Source organism: Protopterus annectens, chromosome 9.part0 (assembly GCF_019279795.1).
Source record: "Protopterus annectens isolate FY-2018-M chromosome 9.part0, PAN1.0, whole genome shotgun sequence".
In the NCBI taxonomy this organism is placed as follows: Eukaryota; Metazoa; Chordata; order Ceratodontiformes; family Protopteridae; genus Protopterus; species Protopterus annectens.
This window is the reverse complement of record NC_056743.1, coordinates 1,608,444,316-1,608,461,270: the sequence shown is the minus strand read 5'-3', so window position 1 is coordinate 1,608,461,270 and position 16,955 is coordinate 1,608,444,316. Positions and strand designations below refer to the sequence as shown.

The 16,955-nt window shown below is 38.7% G+C and overlaps 1 protein-coding gene across 1 annotated transcript in view; it reads right to left on the bottom strand.

Annotated features, from left to right (window-relative positions):
* The window catches only part of TECR (trans-2,3-enoyl-CoA reductase), a 722,978-nt gene extending 708,946 nt beyond the window's left edge, over positions 1-14,032 (bottom strand). Inside the window, exon 1 of the mRNA XM_044084549.1 lies at positions 13,527-14,032. Within this exon, the coding sequence (XP_043940484.1) occupies positions 13,527-13,703 (177 nt within the window). The 5' untranslated portion in view covers positions 13,704-14,032. The remainder of the gene's footprint in view (positions 1-13,526) is intronic.
* Between the last annotated feature and the right edge of the window lie 2,923 nt (positions 14,033-16,955).

Below are 16,955 nucleotides of genomic sequence, written 5' to 3'. Positions count from 1 at the left end.
CAGTTGTGAGGGGAAGTGAATAAATCTATGTCTGGGCATCCCCATTTTCCTGTTATCATGCTGAAGATTTGTGGATCCAGTTTCCACTCATGAGGATCCATGAGGTTTCTGCTTAGTTCGTCTGCCAAAGTATTTGTATTTCCTGGCAGGAATTGTGCTTGCAGATGTACTTGATAAGTCAATGCTGTGTTCCACAAAGTCATGGCTTGCCTGTAGAGGGGGTAGAAATGTGTGCCCGCTTGTTTATGTACCACATGACTGTAGTATTGTCCGTCTTTATCAGTAGTTGTCCTGGATAAAATAGGTCCTTGAAGGCTGTCAGGGCATTTTGTACAGCTAGCATCTCTTTTTGATCGATATGAAGATGCATTTAGTTTGTGGGCCATGTGCCCTGAATACATTTTCCTGCCATGTGCGCCCCCCCAGGCATAATTTGATGCATCTGTTGTTAGTGTCTGCCTGGCAGTGGGTAAGGTGAATGGCTGTCTCTTGTTGTGGTGACAAGCCTGTACCCACCATTGAAATTCCTGTTGCAGGCAGGGAATGAGAGTAATTACTGTTTCCAGGCTGTGGCAATGCTGAGTACAAACACTTTTTAGACACCATTGTAGTTTCCTCATATGCAGTCTTGCATATGGAATTAGTAGAATGCAGGATGCCATGTAGCCCAGAGCCTGCAGATTTTTTCTTGCAGATAACTGGGTCTTTGTTGCCATGTCTTTGAAGTAAGAAGTCAGATGCCTTTGTTTGTCTGGTGTGAGATAAGCCATCTGGGCAGTTGTATTTAAGCTTGCACCCAGGAATATTATCTCTTGCGAGGGTACTAGTTTTGATTTCTTTTCGTTTACTGTGTACCCTAGGCAAATCAGTAATCTTTTTACAAACGCCAGCTGCTGTAGTAGAATATCTTTGTCCTTTGCTTGAATAAGACAGTCGTACAAGTAGGGGTATATTTGAATTCCTCTTTGTCTGCAAAATGCAATTACTGGTGCAAGGCATTTTGTGAAGACCCTGGGTGCAGTAGATAAACCAAAGGGCAGTGCAGAGAATTGGTAGTGCAGTGATCCAGCTATGAATCTGAGGTATCTTCTGCAAGATTGTCTGATTGGGACATGCAGGTATGCCTCTTTGAGGTCCGAAGTTACAAGCCAAGCCTTCTTGTCCAACATGGGCAGAAGTTGCTGTAGAGTCAACATTTTGAATTTTGGGACGTCCAGAAAAGTATTTAGAATAGACAGGTCCAGATTTGGTCTCTAGGCTTTGTCCTTTTTTGGTACTAAGAAAAGTCGTAAGTAAAATCCTTGTCCCTGCTCTTGTTGTGGCACTGGCTGAATAGCCCCATGTCCATGAGAGATGAAACTTCTTTGTGTGCCTCTTGCCATTGATTGCGTGGCAGGTCTGGCATACCTTTTGCCTTTGGAAAGGCGTGAAAGTGGAACCTGTAGCCCTGAGAGACTATATTTAAGACCCATTTGTCCTGGGTGATCTTGTGGCAATTTTGTGAAAAAAGTGCTAGCTTTCCCCCTAAGGGTGCTGCCAAAAAATAAGTGCTTGGCATTGGCAGAGGGAAGTCATTGGGACTGTTTTCTATAAGGCTGTGATTTGTCTTCTCCGCTTTTGGAGGTAGAAGCACCCCACTGTTTGGGCCTGTACAAGTTGTTGCCTGCCTCTAGGGCATGTGAATCTGCCTCTTTGTGGTCTGTCTGACACTGGAAAAGACCAATTCTTAGAAGGCCAGTTCCTGCTAAATCTGGGTGGCTGTACCTGTAAGAAATCCTTTACTGTCTGCATAGATTTTGCCTTATCCTCCGTTTTCTTTAACACCTCCATCGGCCTTAACACCAAACAAAGTATCATTCTGTAATGGAGCATCCAATAGCTTTGCTTTAACATGATCAGGCAGATTCTGTTCCTTTAACCAAGCATGCCTTCTAATAACAGAACCTGTAAAAGCGGCCCTGCACGAGGCCTCCAGTGAATAATAGCCACATTGCAAAGTATGCTTTCCCACTTGCTCAGCTGCATGCAATAAATCCTGCAAATCTTTGTTCTCAGAACATTCAGAATTTGTCAACATTTTTTGTTTTAACAAAGACATTAAGTATTGCTGATATTTGAGCATATGAAATTCACAATTTAAAGCCCTTACAGCCAAGGTAGCAGAAGTGTAAACTTTTCTCCCCCATCTGTCCAAAGCCCTAGAATCTCTGTCTGAGGGGACAGGGTTTTTGGCAGAAGCAGCCTTGACCCCTTTGGGACCCTGTGAGATAGTTTCTGGGACAGCAGCAGGGATTTTGTAAAGAAATTTATGGGAGTCTGGAACCCTGTAGTATCTGTCCGGCTTAACAGGGGCTGGAGGTAAAGAGTCTGGAGACAGGCCTGACTCTGAAAAAACATCATCTACTATGTCTAGAACAGGGGGAATTGCAAGAGGTCTGTGCTGAGGAAGTAAAAGAAAGTCTCTAAGTCTTTTCTTAGAATCGGAATAATCCTGGCTCTCCCAATGGAAATGCTCCCTCATGGTATGCAGGGTTTCCCCAAAAGAATAGTCCTCAGGAGGAAAAGCTGAAGGAATAGATTCTTCAGCATCAGAATCCTCATAGGGAGGAACAGAATATCCCTGATCAGAAAAGGAATCAGAGGAAATGGAAACCTGATCAGAGGAATCATATTCAGTGTCTTGCCTGGGCCTCTTATCAGGAGGGGGATGGGAACCCCTGATCAGGTCTTCGGCCATTTTGAGCATCTGTTTCTTAGGCATCAAAGCCTGTCCTGGAGAATGCTGTACTGGTTTCCTTGTCTTTAAAACGGTTTTAGACTTTGTCTTGGTTGCTGAAGTAGGCTTTATATAAAGTTGTGTAAGTCTGAAGACACCCTCAGAAGCCGATGCCTGCTCAGACCCATCTGAGGGATTAATTTCCGAAGGGCCAATACCTTGAGTATCCAGAGGCCTAGCTGTCTCCACATGGGAGCTGGAGGCGGCCTGTGGCTCTGAGGTAGCAGGAGTCAGGGGCTGCGAAAGTGCCTCACTGAGCACTGGCGACTGGCCTAGAAGAGGCTTCGTCATCAGTTTTGGACCTCGGATGCTTGTCCTTGTCTTTATCCTTGCATTTTTTTATGAATTCTGGTCATCGGTTGTTCCGATGGCATTATGTAGTTAAACCTTCTTCCAAAATAATGAAAAGCAAAATCGTACCGACGCTTAATAGTGCGTTGGTTAAATCTAGCACAAAACCGACAACTAGCAACATCGTGGTCAGGGCCTAGGCAAGGAATACAGTAATAGTGGAAATCCTTATGAGGTATTTGCTTCCCACAAGAAATACAATTGTTAACTTTTTCTGACATCGGTCTAGAGCAAGAAAAAAGTTTTCCCAACGGGGTACTTAGCTTTACTGAAGACTTCGGATCTAAAATTTGATTTAGAAAATCTCAGGAGTCGGCCGACCGGCACTTGCGAACTGCTTTTGCTTTGGGCACCGCGCGGCAAGAAAGACTGAAGAAAATGGCGTCGGCTGCATCTTTTATACCCCTGCCGCACTGACGTCAGGGAAGAGGCAACAGCAACCGACGCTGGACCAGGACTTTGGAATTCAGACAGACTGCGGGTAGCCTGCCAGCAGGATAACCCAAGTGTAATTAGTGCAACAGTAAAACACGAACATCATCAACTGTTGTTCTGAAAAGGTAAACCGAAACAGAATGTTACCTTAATAAAATATCAACAATTGTAAAATATGTTTATGTTTACAATATTAGCTAAGTAAAATAAGTCTGTACTAACCAAAAAAAATCACAGTTTAATTCCTGCACAACTGGCAGTTACTGGTTTAACATGTAAAGACTTCCTGTACACATAGTAATGTTCAAATAGTAACATTGTATTTCAACAAAATATACAAACAAGTATTTCATGCGTTCATTACATAGCACATAAAGCATATTAACTGTGTTTCACAAAAAAAATGTAAACATTAGTAAATTTATAGTTAGACATATAAAACTTTCATTTTTAGAGAGGGTGGAATGTGATCTGTTGATTCTTACTACATTTAAATAAGAGTGTTACTACTTGCTATTAGTAAACTGTAATCACAGTTATATTAATTCATACATCACTTTGCAGAAATTGTATTTTCTAAGACTATAAGACATGAAAGCATTACATTTTTGTGAAACAGATCTGCAACTAAGTATACTGTAGTGATTCCTTCCAAATTCAGCTGAAGAAATATGTCACACAAAAACAGTTCTAATCACTAGTCCAGTGCCAAAGAAACATCTGACCATAAATAAGTAACAACAGAGTGAGTATATTGCTAAAAATGGCATGCATATCACTCAAATGGTTAAGACACAAACTAAGCTTAGTTACAGGCGCGTTTAAAAATGAAAAATTGTACATTTACTTTTTCTGCTATCATTGAAAGATCGGAGACAAAAAGTAAGTAGTAAGACTATTTTCAGAATTAAATACAGTGCAGCAAAAAGGAGCAGTACAAATGACATTTACATGCTTCTGCTTCTAACGATATAATCACTCAGTAAAATGAAATACTTTATTCATTTATTGTAGCTGCCATTTATTTTACACTGATACTGACTGAAGCCTGACTAATTTGTTAAAACAGACAGTCAGTTGACGGAATTTATCTGGGAGGGGAAAAAGGCAAGAGTTAAATGGGATAAGTTGATCCTCCCAACAGAACAAAAAACTCATCCATCTACCTAATTCACTGACTAAACTCCTTGAAACTTTAACAAGGCATCTTAATTCCTCCTACGGGAAGGGCATCAGAGAGAGAAGTCTCCTACATATTTAGGGGGAGGGTGGCCTAATGGTTAAGGTATTTGCCTTGCAAACACAATGTGCAGGGTTTTAGTCTCACAAGGGATAATTGGCTAGGCTTAAAATGGCTCGCAAGGGCAGTAAGCTTAGTACTAATCTATGAACCTATCTGCTAGGTAAAGTAATTTTCTCTGGACTAATCCTTTGTACTCTGTTCCTTGTTAGTCCTGTCACCCTCTGGGTCAGAGGTGGGATACCAGACCTGACTTGAGCTTTCTTAATTACATCTGTTTTCCCAATAGAACAAAGTGATTTAGGATTATCGGATTTGAAGTAATATTTTAGGGGTGCATAATGCAAGCAGAAAATTATAATGCAAAGTGGAAAGGGATAATAATGAAGCAAAGGTTACCTAATCTATGGAAAAAAGTTCACTTCTTTGAAAAAACAAACCCTGTCCCTCACTCACACCAAAAAGAATATGGATAAATGGATGGGGAACCCTTATGGACAGAGGCAGTCTGTAAAATAACTCGGGGCTCCAACACCCAAAGACCCACTACATTGATACTACTGCATCCCATATCAGGGGGAATTAAGATATAATTTGGCATATCCTGGGTATTATTGGCTAGGCTTGTAAAGGCTCTTGTGCCATTAGCCTAGTAATCACCTATGAACCGATGAAGCAGGGGAGGGGGTTCAAAGACAGAGTGGGCTTTTAAATGCAGGTCATTAAGGGGAATAATAACCACCATACAGAAAATTACATTCATAAAGCTGCAAAAAGTACTCTAAGAACTAAGCCAACACAGGAACAGAGAAAGGAAGGGACTAGGCGAATCTTAAGTGGAAGACCTACTCTCGTAGAGTTTTTAGTTTAATCTAGAACAGAAGCTGCTGTTAAAAAATGGATAATTAGTAGATCAGATAAAATACTACACAATAACTACAAGAATCAGAGAAGGTTTGAAACGATTGTGAAGAGACGCTTGAAAATCAATTTAAAATGGAACAATGGGAGGACATACGACTCCCAAGTATGCAACAAAGTCAAGAAGGTTTGGGATTTTTGCTTAAAAGTGTTTGCATACGTATTTTGTATACTCCAAGCAGACTTCAAAGAATGTTTCCTCAGGTTGGAGGTGTGATGTGGGAAAGTAACTGGGAGCATATTTTTTGGGAGTGTAATGAGTTGGCAGATTTAAAAAAAAAATCTTTACAGAGTAATTTGGGGAGCAAATGGCTGTAACTAAAGAAATCATCTGAATTGCCTAGACGCAGTAAAGCCTTATTAAGTTTAACTCTTTGGACTGCCAGAAAAAACAATTACTAAAAAACAGAAATCAATATCTAAACCAACTAAGTACTGAATACAGTAAAAGAGGTAAAATAATTGGAAGACATGTCTTTAGACAACCTAGATAACTAGATGGGAGACTGCAAATCCTCCCCTGGGGTAGAACCCATGTCCCTCTTGGACAGAGGTAGCCAGTGTTGATCACCGACCTGCTCTGTTCATAAATTCATTCTGCAAAGTACCTTAAAAGAACAAATGAGGATGCTTGGGATTAACATGGATAGGCTTGTAGGTCACTGCAATCCTGACTCTGGCATAACTTCTTTCAGTATGACTGTTTACTGTTTTTAGCATTCCCTATGCATTTCCAGGCTTTTCTACATAGAGAAAAGTACCCCTTGAAACTTGATTTTCTCCAAGAGGGGTAAAGCTAGGAAGCTGAACTCTCTCTAGGGCCACTAGCCAAGTAAGCTCCTATGAATCTACACAAGTTTACTTTCACAAAATTTAACATTTGACAAGTACAAGACGGTATGTAAAAAATATATATGTATGCAAAAAATATAAGCTAACACCAGACATCTCACATTTAAAATTTTTAAGTTGACATTTTAATGTAAGAGTTTTGTTTTAAAAAACAGCAACTGATAAAATTAATAAAGACATATGTGCAGCAAAGGAAAAAAATAGGGTTATGTAACGACTATACATTTTATGGGTAAACTTGTTTAAAAATGTTACAAATTTAAGGGGAAATTGTCAGGTTCAAAGTGAGATGCATCATTCCTCTGTCTCTTTGAAATGGATTTGTAATGTTTTTCCTAATAGCAAATACAAGTAGGATGAGCTTATGATACCATTAAAGGCACTGTATTCTTGCTTTTAGTTAGAAAATTTGTACCATCTTGTCTACTGTAGCAGCTATGTAACTGCAAGTTCAACATAAAAAAATCTCACACACAATAAACTGGCAATACATCTGAATGAAGCAAAGTGTCACTCTCAACTGAACACCAAAAATTCTAAAAGTAGGTATCATCAGCAACAGAGTATATCATCCTGTATCCCTTCTTCCTTCTTATTCCGAACTCTAAATATTTCTCCAAGGCTGCAGTCTGACAGGACAGAAGGCAGCTGAAGAATCTCCCTCTTTCTTCATCAACAATAGGTAGTAGAGTTCTAAAAACGGCTAACATTTTTGTACTTTTCCTGGGCCAGAACTTTGTATCCTTGGGCAGAGGCCAGACCATTAGGTGCCACACGGCCCTGAATTATGGAGGTTCACAACTACTGCTGCTACATACAGAGCAGTAGAACATACTGGAGTTTTCCTGGAAGGGTCATGGCCTTACCAAGTGGAACTATGGAAAGGCACAACATTCACAACTGTATTGGCTGAAGGGGTGGCTTGTAAGATGGAGTGGTCCTAAAGGTGTTACTCTGAGAGATCAGTCTCTCCTGGATTGAAAAATTTAGTGCAAATCAGCTAGTGATGCCTACATTTCAGAAGTCTGCAGTCCCAAACATTTGTATATTTTTTGAAGTTACATCTCTATGTGCTATATATAAACCTGTGTCTATTTCTAATGAATGTTGAACACTGTGTTTATCGATGCATGCCATGTACATGCTCTGTTCCTAAATGCTTATGCAAACTGTTGCATTTTTTTTCTCTCATGTATGTACACTTACCTACAATTTGTATTCCTTCTGTGATCATGTAACTGCATTTTATGTATATATCACAACCATTGTTAAATGCAGAGCTTTTCTCCCTGGGCCTCCTCTGAAAGAAGGGACTTTACCTGCAAAGATAAATAAAATAGTAATTTAGAGGGACAGATATTGGTCTAGAAGCAATCTCTAATGTCAGATATCCCTGCACTAGGTATCCCGATGTTGGATCCAGACCTTGGAGAAGCCTAAAGTCTGTTGGACAATGGAGAATGATGAAAGAGTGGTGGCATCCAGAAGCTCAGTATCAGAGTATCTGATTATCTAAAGGAGTCCTAGAGACGCACGCACACCTGACACCTTGCCTGGCAATTAGCACAGCTTAGGGTGAACTATATGAACAGGTGAGAAAAGTTTGGGTTGTAACTACCAGAAAGCCCTAGAGGATTAAAAATCATAGCTGCTTATAATCCACCTTATTGGACAGAGGTGCTGAAGAATGGCAAATGGGTTAAGAGAAAACATGGACAGGTCATCCTATCATCAGATCCTGCACCAGTAACAGGACTGAAAGGTCTCACTAATGGTACACTATGGCAGTGGAGTGTTAGGTAGACAAAGAAAAACACTTTAGTATGGCCCACACTAGGAAAAGAGTGTTCCAAAACTACTTAAACATCCTGCTCACAATAGAAATCCTAAGCAGAAGGTATTGCGCTGTGAGTTAGCACCTGATATGACAGTGCATTTTAGAAATACGATGGGGCTGGAGATGGTTTTTACTGTCTTTATTCCATTCCCATTTCTCCCTGTCGCAAGGCTTTTGTTCTCGATCCTTCTTTAAGTCTGTCTCTAGTAGGAGTAACCTCAGCCAAAGTGCCATGACTAGACAAGGCATGCCCAGAAGTATTGGTCCTACCAAAAGTACATTATGTCAATGAATTGTTTACATATTCAATAGGCTTTAACGATGTGCTCAAGGCCTAAAAAATATATACAAACCTTATGGTCTGTTTGCAGTGGGAATCTGTTAATCCTCTACTTCTCAGTGAGCATGCACAATGTTGACACCTGTTTGGTCGACAGAAACAGATGGTTGATGAGCACAAAATCGACAGTCCCCAGGTAGAGGAAATTTCCCTTTTCCCGGAGATTGTGCTATCTTGGATTCAGTATATATAATTAGAAAACGTAAAACAACAGTATTAGTGCAGTGATAAGTCTATTACTAATAAGGGAAGACTAGCAAAACAAAAAAGTAACTGGAACCATAAGCAGGGATAAACAGGAGTTCATTCAAAAAATTCAAAGTCCACAACTTACTTGAAGAATTGCTTTTTAAAAGTAATAGTTGTTTATTCCAAGAGCTTAAAATCCATAATGCAGTTAGAAGTGCTTATTCCACAAGTTTAAGATCCACAATGTACTTAAAAAGTTGCTGCTTATTCCACAAGTTTAAAATCCACAAACTTACTTAAAAAGTTGCAAGTCCAGAAGACACTTTCACCCAGATAGGCTTCATCAGGCAAAGAAACTGAACAACACATTATGCTTAGCTTATATAATCAAGGTGTAGTCACATGTTAAAATTGTAGTCACATGGTAAGATAAAATGAAGTAAAATTGTATGCATAAAAATGTAGGTGACAATAACAGTAAGACATGTAATAATGAAGGTACCTGTAAAATTTTGATTTTTCAATTTTTTAAACATATAGAGTACAGACAAATACAAAAAGTTTAGTGTATTTGAGTAAGTAGGTACTTCAAATAAGGCGTAGTGGTAACCATGTCATTCAAGCTAGGGGGTATATTTGCCTTAAATCTAAAAATCCATTGCAATTCTATCCTCTCTGTGTGTAACTTTGTCACTCCCTCTAGCAGTGCACAAATAACTTGAAAATAGCAAATTTAAAAGTATGAGTTAGATCTGTATTAAGAATATGTTTATATAAGGCATTTGTTTGAACACTCCTCCTGATGTCTGACATGTGTTGACCTATTCTCTCTTTAATTTTCTATCTGTCTTGCCTATGTAGTATGCTTCACACTTGGAGCAGTTTGCTATGTATACTAAGTGCTGTATGTTTTAATTACCAAATGCTCAGTTCAAAAGCTGCATCTTTGGCTGGATGTCTAACAAACTTGTCAGTGTTAATGTACTTGCAAAAAGTGCAATCATTATGTACGTTCCTTGCTTTTTAGTGTAAAAGCAAGATGTATTTTTTGGATGTTCTTTATAATAAAGAATGTTCTTTAAATTACTAGCTCTTCTGTAATTAAAATGTGGTGAATCTGATACGATATTCCTTAGCTCAGGTATCTCAGCAAGTACAGACCAGTATTTTTAATAGTGTTCTTTATGAATGGTTTATTTCTATCATGAGTGTATCGTAGTTTGATATGATTATGACTGGTGGACTATCGTACGTCTCTGTTGTTGGTTAGCAGAGGCGTGTATTCTGAGGATCTCTTGTTTATAATATCATTTAATTGTTTTAACTTGTTGACTATAACCTCTCTGTATGAATTCTGAAGCAGTCTTCTCAAGTTGCTGTTCCATTAGTGAATCATTTGCATTTAATTTAGCTACCCTAACCTATGAACCTATAACAAACTGATTTTTAACAATGCTTGGATAGATATGTGATGGGTGTAAGCTAGTTGAATTCTCTGATTATATACAGTGTCACACTAATGTTATTTGTGAATTATTGGACATTATAATTACCGATAACATCTTTTTATATCAAAAGAAGTTTTACAAACAGGCAAGAGGTGTGGTGATGGGTACCCCAGTCACCAACACCTATGCCAATATTGTAATGTACCAAACGGAGAAACAACATATAGTCACTGAAAATAATCCCTATCTCAGAAATGTGAAATGTTATAAAAGGTGTGTGGATGACCTTTTCTTATTACGGGAAGGTACACTAGAAGAATTCGGGAAATTTGAGTCATACATCTCTACAACTACTGATTTCTTAAAATTTAAATGTGAAGTATCCTTTCATACAATTAATTTTCCTGACATAACTCTAAGCAAACTTCATACTGGTCAGATAGATACGACTATGTACAGAAAACCATCCAAGAAAAATACATATTTACATAGAACCAGCTTACACCCATCACGAGCCTTACACATCTGTAAGGCTATGGAAAGGATCATTATGGAATTAATAAATAATGACTTAGTTGATCTATAAACTCTCGACCCAATCCAGTTCGGATTTCTCTAGGACAAATCCTGACTTCTTTGAGAAAGTTAATAAAGCAATGGATGAAGGGAAATTGGTACACTGCATATCTAGACCTTGCAAAGGAATTCAACACCATCCCACACACAGGTATCATAGATAAACTATCTCAGCTGTTAATCCCCATGTAACTCACTGGATGGCAAACTGGCTCACAAATAGAACCCAGGAAATTAGGGTGGGCTGCTCTACCTCTGCCAAAAGACTTGTCATTAGTGGTCGAACCCAAGGTACAGTCCTTGGGCCATTCTTCTTTGGAATTTACTTCTTGGAGATCAAAGCTACTGTTCAAGGTTTTACTACCTGGAACATAAGTAGACAATGAACTGTCCTTCAATCACCACATATCCACTGTTGGAAGAAAGCCCTTTTTCATTGCACAACTTATTACCAAGGTTATGGCATTCATGTCCAAGGGTGTGATCATTCCACTGTATCTTTCACTCATCAGGCCAGTCAGAGTATAATGCCCCCTTCACTATGTATCTGTCCAAACATCGAACACAACTTGAATGCCCACAATACTTTATTAGGGAAATCAAGGGCTTAAATCATAAAAAATACATAGCCCATCTTAATACCTTGTCCGTCTACTCAGCTTCATAAAGGCTATGGAGGAGTGATCTTGGTTTCTCGTAATGAGTCTCAACAGACCCTCTCCTATCAGACCTACTACACATTCACAAGTTTATTGGGGATTTAAACACCCATTCAAGAGATCACAACCTCTTTTGTAACCTAAATAGAACATGTTTTAGGAACAGATCTGTATCACAGAGACTACCATTTCTTTGGAATTGTGGTTTGCTCCACATAAAGCAAAATATTTCTATTTCACTATTCAAACAATCTGGATGAATGGATGCTTAACCACAAATTCACCCCTTCCTTACCACTTTTGTCCCTCACAGACAGGGGCAGCATGTAAATGTTCTGCTCATCCCTGGGTTATTCCTACTTAAACTAAGGGCTAAAAGCCTCTAAAGGTCCTCATGGATCAACAGCCTAGAAAGTACCTATGAATGCTGCATTACTTAATACACCTGTTTATAGAAAGCTAGAAGATGACCCTTCTGGTATACTGTAGTGTCATCAATAACTTCTGTCACCTGATTTAGAACACATTTTTAATAAAGAACTATGAAGTCATGCAATGCATGGCAATCACTATATCATCATTTTTTTTCAAAAAGACATAAAAGAACAGAAGAAGAATTAAATAGGAGACCGTGTCTCATTAAACAATGAAAAAGTTATGTAACAGTCAGATTATTCAAATGTATTTCAGAAAAAAGCTGAAACATTAGAACTGCAATTTATATGAGCATTTTACGGTGAAATCATTGCATCACTACTCCATACACACATACATGTTTGGTTTGTCTGTGTGTGTACACCAGAAATGGTACCATAATTTTAAACTACTCTCATCTTCAGCCTACAAGCATTCCAAGCTGAAAACCTGTAGTTATAATATACTGGCCATCACTTCCCCCTCTAAGATCCAGACAACATGCTGTTTAATCCTAGCCTCCAGATGCTGTCTAGGAAGACAGCATTTTCTTACCTTGTATTTAAATATACATCACAAATGCTGTGTCTGGCCTAAGACTGGTATTTATTTGTTTGACTGGATCATTTTTCAATTAATCTCAATTGTTGAGTCTGCTCTACTTAATAAGCTTAAGCCTGCAAATTATGTAGGTTGCACAAAGATTTTGGGAATTCACAGGTGGTCAGAGCCCAAAGCAACATGCATGAAGGGATGTACTTGTCTGTCCAGCCACATGACAAGCTTGTAGTTTCAGCCTTTTCAATGGAATGGGCTCTTACGGGTCAATGAAAAATAAACATACCAGATCCTTACAAATACCCGTAAGTGGTCCACTACTCACAAGTGCCACCTACCATACAATGTACTTCTTATCTTTTCAACTCTGTGCAGATCCCCTTATTTAATTCCTTTGCTGTATACTGGTTTGACAACAGACCCATCTTGCCTGCATTTTGTTTTACTCCTTCAATGTAATTTTTTTCAAGGAATGACAATTAGTGATACGCAATGCCCTGCACAAATCTTTCAAAAATAAAGACCTACTAGGCAATCAGACGAACAAGCAATTACTGGTGTGATAAGCTAACTGCAATATTAATTTAGCACAAGTCTATGCATTTTAAAGTAAACAAAGAGCTTATGAGCAACAGCACATAAACCACAGCCTGTGTTAAATGCCTTTAATTAAGCATCACAAAAACCGAATGACATTTTACATAAAATCTAATGCAAAGTAAACATGTACTAATTCTTTTTTCCCTGCATTTATAGTAGAGCAATTCCTGAAATTGTGTACATTTTTTTAACAAAATTATACAAATGTTTAAAATGTAATGACTGACAGTTTCAACACTAAACAAGTTTACAGACATCCGGACAGTTTAAAGATAAAAATACAAGTATATTATTTTGGACCACATAATTAAAAAAAGTGTAACTTCTTACCTTATCCAAGAAGCACAGCTTCTCCTTGGTCTTGGCATCCAGGATCTCCACCTCAAAGAAAACAACAGCTTTTTTAGTTTTTTTTTTAGACTGTGGAGTTCTTCTTGGAAAAACAATAATATCAGTATTCTTTTTGGAAGATGGTGCAGTCTCTGGTAATACCATGTCCAGTTCCATGTTTCCCTAATGCTTTAACCTGATACAAGAATTTTCAGCTTCTTTCAAGAACACTAGGCATAAAATAAAGACTTCTTAAAGGATACTTCCTTAGCCCTTCAAATTCATCCTAAACATAGTAAACGTCAGCTTTCTAGCTCAGAATAGGCTGAAAATTAAATTCCTCAGTTGACTGAAAAGTAATACACTTAGGGTGATTTTTAGAACTAACTTGCAAACTTGAAAGAAGCTGAAAAGGGCTAAAAGGAAATCCCTGTTAAATTAATAAATATGCTGCCAATGCATTATTGAGAGAAAGTTCCTGCTCCCCGTCTATGCTCAGAGCTTCATTCCGAGGAGTAACCTGATAGTTGTCTGAGAGATGGCATGCTACCACTTTCAGCTAAATATAAACACCAGCCCATCACAGCACTCTCTGGAACCAGGTCCAATACCTTTTTACAGCTCAAGAGATTTCATACACTATCACAAGTTAGATTCTCTAACTACTGTTTAATAATGAACTGACCAGCTAAATCATTAGTTCAGCTATCAACAGCTTATTTGTCTGGGGTCTCAAGGAAGTGGAAATAATCAGTGGGTTAGTGCATTCAAGTATAAATAACACACAAACTGAGATGCAAAAAAATAAAGCAGCCTCCGTTTAACATAATCTAAACAAATGAACACATTACATATGAAGGAAGAACCACCACCATGGCAGAAAATGGGAGTCAAGAGAGAAAAATGATTACAACTCCTGGTTAGTGAGGCTTCATTTAATTTGTACCATTGTTTCACCCCGTAACTGGCAGATACCTTAAGTAAAGGGATAAAGAAGAAAAGAAAAAGCAACTGATAGCAAGATCAGCATATTCTCTCCAAGACCAAATCAAATGATTCTAGTATGGTATCACATTTATTTATTTTATTTTACATTTTTTGACCGGGCTAGTCTAGCTGGATATATTTCCATTTTCAGTAGAGGCCCGGGGAGAAAAGCTCCACAGTATATATAAAAAACATACAACATTTGAAGTGTAATACAACAAAAACACCAGGATAATTGTAAAGACAAAAAAGAAAAATTTGCATGCAAAAACAATTTACTAATAGGAACTAATATCATTACCTATAAACAAACTAAACTACAGAGAAGCAAAAAATCAGGGAAAGGTGAGTAGGGAGGAGAAGTGTGAGGAAAGTAAGAGTAAAGTAAAAAAGAAAGGATAAGAAAGGATTAAACAAATTTTCAGTGAAGGGGAAAATAGGTAAGTAAAAAAAGATAAATTGTTCAGGGAAGGGGAGAATCCAAATGATTATTATAAAGCACTGCTGTTCTTACTGCCTAACACTGCTGCAGCACATTTTTATTTTGCCTCACGACAGAAGGCAATAAATAGTCTGTGATGTGTACTCTTGTCTCTACTGTCCACAAACTGCTGCTACAACAGGATGTCAAAACCCCATTTTGATACTAAATTTTAGGTTTTTTACACTGTTCTAAGAGAAGATAGCTTTCAAGTGCAAGTCCCTTCCACCTTCCAAATGTATGGACATCATCTCATAGAAATGCATAATGACAAACAAGTACCAAAGTCTGCCACACTGGCAAGCTGAAGATAACAGATGGCTACGGTAATTAAACAGTTTAGCTCCTCCTTGCACTATCTACTGTCACTGTACTTCTGAATTTTTCTCTCTCTGTTTGTATAAGAATTTCAGAGTAGTTACTTAAACTTATGACCCTTGCGTCTGTTGCATTCACTGAATGACACAATATCAAAGTGGTATTCCTTATGTACGCTTGTAACAACCCAGCTTGCCCAGGATGTTGTAGAAAAATGGTCCGATGAGCAGCCCACCAACCACTCAAAGTTAATAAAGATGTACTCAAGCTCCTCTCCCATCACCAACCACCTACAAGATCAGACAGCATAAAGATAACTCCCACTGAAGAAGAGAGTGGATGCAAGATGCAGCCAGACGCAATGAGAAACAAACAGGCAACAAAGTAAATTGTAAGGGCTTGATGGTTGGAAGGCACACAAGGCAAAAACTGCATAGAAAATGTGCTAAAACATACTGCCTACACTTCCTTCTTCCTTTTCTGCCCTTTCTGTTAAGGATGGCCTCATCATGCTGCCTCATATACATGTGCATGCTTATATTCTCCCATGTTTTCTTCTGGTTCCTAAGAACAGCCTCAGCTCAGACCAGTCTCTGGTCACATCTTTTTTCTTCCATCCCATGAACCATTTATGGGGCATTCTTCCATACTCATTTCAGCAGCCTGATGTCCCCTTCTATGTAAAGATTCCATAACTACATTCGGTGCTCATTCTGTGGCCTGATTAGGGTCTGGTAAGGTGGGAGCATTACCTTTGTTGAAGGAATCCATCATCCTTAGAGTATATACCAGCATTCTAAGTTCTGTCACTGCCATCTTTATTTTGCTCTTGGTAATCCAAGATATCAGATATCAGATCTATTTTCCAACTCTGGTGCTATCAATTCTACTCCCTCAGTTGATATTTCATACAAATTTTACTGTGGCCCAAGTCCAATACTTTGCAAAGGTCTACATTAAACCTCAACTACCACTTTTCTGTCCACTTGTTCAGCCTTTCCAAATCCTTCCTCAAACCTCATACTCTGTCATCACCAAAGGAGCTGATTGATCTTGTTTACCCCCGCCGCCCAAAAAAAAAATTCCGTGATGAGTACTGAACTCAGGATTGACTCCTGCAGATTTCATTAGTCACTATTTCCTCGCAATTTCATTCCTTCTCAATTTAGTCAGCGATGTCTTACCCCTCAACTATGCAGGAATCCAGTTCCCTCATCATGGTCTCACCCCTAAATCCTCCACAATCTTCCTAGCAACCATCACTGAAAGACCAAGTCAAAGGCCACAATGAAGTCTAGGCAGACCATGTCTACTAGTAATCCTCCAGCAGGGTTTCTTCTAACTATGTTAGACAACTAGATCAGATGTGCATGATGGCTCCTTAACAATACTGGCTGCTGCCTTTGAAATGTTGTTCTTTGGGAAAGCACCTAGCTTTCCCTTGGAATCATCTTCCAGCCTTCAGGTAATTCTGCAACAGTCAGTGATCTGGTAAAGATCTCTGTCAAGTGATGTGGCAACACATTGACCATGTTCCTTGAACTCTGATATTTTACTGTATGTGGTCCTTGTACCTCATCATCCCCAACAGTATACAGTTACCTCACAAACTCCTCTAATCTGGTCTCTATACCCTTATTTTG